The 4955-nt window shown below is 44.9% G+C and overlaps 1 protein-coding gene across 1 annotated transcript; it reads left to right on the forward strand.

Annotated features, from left to right (window-relative positions):
• LOC121616088 (frizzled-7-A-like) lies at positions 1–4677 on the forward strand. The gene has a single exon (XM_041950716.1). It carries the CDS (start codon positions 469–471, stop codon positions 2170–2172), a length of 1704 nt encoding a protein of 567 aa, XP_041806650.1. The 5' UTR covers positions 1–468; the 3' UTR covers positions 2173–4677.
• The last annotated feature ends 278 nt before the right edge of the window (positions 4678–4955 follow it).

A 4955-nucleotide genomic window follows, 5' to 3' on the forward strand; every position in this document is an offset into this window, starting at 1 on the left:
GTGAGGAAAGCGAGACTCTGGACTTCCAACTGCTCAGCATGTGAACCGACGCTGTGTAAAGTCAAGTCGAAAAACGGTGGAAATATAAGACTTTTTTCGTTTTAAATGCTTCTCGTTTTGCGCGAAAGTAACGACGCGGCAGTGCTAAACGCACTGGAATAATTACTGTTTGCATTACTTCAAGAAAATGGGACTTTAAGTGTTATTTTTCAGCGGATTGGGAGTGAGAGTGGACTGCTTGGAGTCACTTACAAAGACCATCAAGAAGTCATGACACGACGAACGTTTCACTCGGATTTTTCTTCATAAAATACGAAGAAAAGACTATTACGACAACTTGAAGACGAGTTACTCGGACTACGAGCTAAGTGTTGCTACAATTAATGCAGATTTGCTTTGCTTTTGAACCGTTTTCAAGTCGCCCTACTTGAATCAAAGTTTTTCCTTCCCTCCCCCTCCTCCCCAACTATGGCGGCGGCCAGGTCCACCACTGGCTCCGTGTTGCTGCGGATCATGTGGCTGGTGTGCGGGCTATCCTCACTCACTTCTGCTCAGCATTATAACAGCGAAAGTGGAATATCCGTCCCAGAACACGGGTTTTGCCAGCCCATCTCCATCCCGCTTTGCACCGACATCGCCTACAACCAGACCATAATGCCGAACCTCCTGGGCCACACGAACCAGGAGGACGCCGGACTAGAAGTGCACCAGTTCTACCCTCTTGTTAAGGTCCAGTGTTCTGCGGATCTTAAGTTCTTCCTCTGCTCCATGTATGCACCGGTCTGTACAGTTCTGGAGCAGGCCATCCCCCCTTGTCGGTCCCTTTGTGAGCGTGCACGGCAGGGATGCGAAGCCCTGATGAATAAATTCGGCTTCCAGTGGCCGGAGCGGCTCCGCTGCGAGGCTTTCCCCGTCCACGGAGCCGGTGAGATCTGCGTCGGCCAGAACACGTCGGAACCCAGCAGCCCGCCCTCCTCGTCATCCCCCTATGCACCCGACCCTGTGACCCTTCCTCCAAACATAGGCCGACCCAACCAACGCCCGCTGCAGCCGAACCAGTACCATCAATTCTCCTGCCCGCTACAGCTGGAGGTGCCTCCTTACCTGGGCTACCGGTTCATGGGGGTCAAGGACTGCGGAGCACCGTGCGAGCCCACTAAACCAACCGGCATCATGTATTTCCGGGAGGATGAGGTGAAATTCGGCCGGCTGTGGGTTGGAATCTGGTCTATTCTGTGCTGTGTGAGCACCTTGTTCACAGTGCTCACCTACTTAGTGGACATGAGGCGGTTCAGGTACCCCGAGAGGCCCATCATCTTCTTATCTGGGTGTTATTTTATGGTGGCGGTAGCCTACGCTGCTGGGTTTTTCCTGGAGGACAAGGTTGTTTGTGTGGATAAATTCAAGGAGGACGGCTACAGGACTGTGGCTCAGGGGACTAAAAAGGAGGGCTGCACCATCCTCTTCATGGTGTTGTACTTTTTTGGTATGGCCAGCTCCATCTGGTGGGTGATTTTGTCCCTGACTTGGTTCCTCTCTGCTGGAATGAAATGGGGCCACGAGGCGATCGAAGCAAACTCTCAGTATTTCCACCTGGCCGCGTGGGCTGTCCCGGCCATCAAAACAATCACCATCCTCGCCATGGGTCAGGTGGATGGCGACGTCCTGACAGGGGTGTGTTTCGTTGGGATCTTTAACGTGGACTCCCTCCGCGGCTTCGTCCTGGCCCCGCTTTTTGTCTACCTGTTCATCGGCACGTCCTTCCTCCTGGCCGGCTTTGTGTCCCTCTTCCGAATCCGCACCATCATGAAGCACGACGGCACCAAGACGGAGAAGCTGGAGAAGTTAATGGTCCGGATCGGCGTGTTTAGTGTGCTCTACACGGTACCGGCCACCATCGTGATCGCCTGTTACTTCTACGAGCAGGCCTTCAGGGAGCACTGGGAGCGGACCTGGCACATGCAGACCTGTAAGCGCTTCGCCGTACCCTGTCCGGTTCACAACTTCGCCCCCATGACCCCGGACTTCACAGTGTTCATGATCAAATACCTGATGACCATGATCGTCGGGATCACTTCGGGTTTCTGGGTCTGGTCCGGGAAGACTCTTCAATCATGGCGGAGGTTCTACAAGCGCCTTAGCAACGGTAACCATGGAGAGACAACGGTGTAAAGTTCAGAGGATGAAAGGGCGCAAAGCCACGGATACAACAACCATGTACATGAGGTCAAATAGCTTTCATTTTTAATACTATTTCGGACATGTTTTTGATTGGATTTTTGTGCTTTCAGCTTGTGACAGCAATTCAGGCTTTTGGACATACAACCAAACTTTAATCTATATTTGATAGAAGTTGGATGAATTTTCAATATATACCTTTTTTTTTCTTTTTTTATTTCCATCATCAGAGAGCACACACTCCCGGCATTTGCATCTTTGGATTATCTTTGGTGTAAGTGGCCATGCTGGACTGAAATGCCAGACTGGTGAAGTTACTTTTAATATGAAACTCCCTACATATTATTGATTATATCCTTTAATATTACTATTTGAATGTACTTCCTGTCCACTCTAGTGAGAGCTTCTCAGTGGAAAACACCATAACAAAAGACTGATGGGTCAGGCAGTGTGGCCTTCGGTCCATGCTGCAGCAGAAAGGTCAAAGGTTTGATCCCTACAGCAGCCGCACCCTCTGACTGTGAATTCATGAATTAGGATGCCTGGATTGTACATGCATATTTGAAGTTACTCTGCTTTTAGCTAAAGACTGAACTTCTTTTTAATACACATGTTAGACATTGCAGAGCACAATCTCGCCTGTTTTAATCCGAGGAATAATGCATCAATTTCTGATCCCACCATAATGTGCCAAGTGGCTGCCCAGAAATCAAAAAGATTTATTTCACATCTTTTTTTTACTGTGTTTTTTCAGACTGTTGAGAATTTGCTCCTGTATTGAATGTTCACTCCGAAGGTGAATGAAGTTATGTATTGGTTTGCACAGCGATCCTTTAGGTTAAAAGTGTTAAAAATGACTGATTCACTTCAGGATGACCTGGATCAAACAAAGAGACCACACACACACACACACACACACACACACACACACACACACACACGAACGGGCCTCCACTCTCTGCAATGAAGACAACAGCTCATTGTTTGTCTCTGTGTGTGGTCTCTCCACTGTTGGATCCCCCATCTAAAAGACTTTTTAAGCTTTTAAGACATCCAAAGCACCATTTCAAGGATCCAGATTTAATCCGTACGGGATGGAAGTGGTTGCTCAGGATTTTTAATGTTATTTTACCCTGGATAAAGATGACTGTACACATTCACGCCTGTATTCTATCCAATGTAACTGACTCTGCCTTACTCCCATGTAATTTCACTTGAAGTGTTAAATGATTTTCACAAGCAGACTGAACATTTTAGAGTTTTTAATGTATCATTATTTTAGTGTCTGGGCTACACCAGCCTTCAAAACACAGAGAAACTGCATTTATTTTCTTACCATCTGAAAACAGGATTTATGTTTGATGTTCTAAATCATGGAAACACCATGGAGGAGGTCAAAGGTCACAACCGTGTGGGGGGTATATATATAATTTTTATTATTTGGAGAGAGTGGAGTGGAGACAGACTGTGCGATGTTAAGTGGAGATGGAGTGTTTTATCTGGGACCAAATCACTGGAGATAATACAGCAGGTTATTACTACAGAATTAAGTCTGTTGATGAAGTTCGACATCTGCAGTTCACAACAATAGTTTTTAAAAAAATCAGCGTAAACCTTGGGAAATTAGGACCCTCTCAACTAAATGGTGCATCATTAAAATAACCTGACCTAATAGTGTATGTCAGTCTGTTTTTATTTATTTTCTGACACCTGAGTAGTTTTTGAAATTTCAGTGGAAACTTAACTCTGAGAAAAAGTTAGAATGATCCTGTTGTCACTTAACAGTGCTGAGTACGTTATTGATACCAACAGCATCAATAGCATAAAGGTAACCAGTGATTTAGTCCCATTGGTAATCCACTGTTGCCTGCAGGAGTATATTTGAACTGAATCAGAAGGACTTCTTGTTGGGAAACCTGTAGCACAAGTTCTCTACATAGATGACATGTAAATGATGAATGGAAACACCCTGCAGCAATTAGGGAAGACTCACAACATTATGACATTATGGACCTGGTGTTGTAATCATTTTAAACAGAAAAAGCTGTGTCCTGAATCCACACGTGCTGTTACGAGAAAGAATACAAGAAATGTCGCATTTCTCATGTGAATGTACTACATACCTCAAACCCCGGTTACAGGATTGAATTAAGAAACAGGGCAACACTCCACTACACATGCGTCATCTCTCGTCCATCAAGTTTTTACCTAACAAGGCAAAAGTATTCTCTGTAATTGTCTTCAGACAGCAGAGATCTGCCAGTGTTAATGATACCAGACTGATGTGTTTGTCTTGTACCAAGTCTTCAGAAGGAATATGAGCGTGTGCGTGGGTTTTTTTTATTAGAACATATGCAACCTACCAAGTAAACAGACAGTTTTTTTTAAATGCATATTGTATTTATGGGGATACTCATTTTTGTCTTTTTTTACTTGTTTTTTTGTTAATGACATAAGCCTGTTGTATGTATACAGTTTGAATAAAAACGATAAGGTTTGTAATGTGGTGAGCCCTGTGGTTTGTGCTCTGAGATTAATTAAATCATGTGCACGTTGAATTTCACCTACATTTCTGACCTTGGAAACAGTTGTTGACAAAACATTCTTAATCTCAGAGTAAGTGGACCTTGAGTTCAGACTGTTTTGTCAACATATGCAGGGTATTTATTGTTCAGTAATGCAGCGAAGTAAAAGCAAAGGTTCCATGCAAAGTGCTCTTTTGACCAGCTAAGCTAAGTTTGTGTCTTCCTGCTTTCATTTACCACCTAAATCTTATG

Source organism: Chelmon rostratus, chromosome 13 (genome assembly GCF_017976325.1).
Source record: "Chelmon rostratus isolate fCheRos1 chromosome 13, fCheRos1.pri, whole genome shotgun sequence".
Classification (NCBI taxonomy): Eukaryota; Metazoa; Chordata; class Actinopteri; order Chaetodontiformes; family Chaetodontidae; genus Chelmon; species Chelmon rostratus.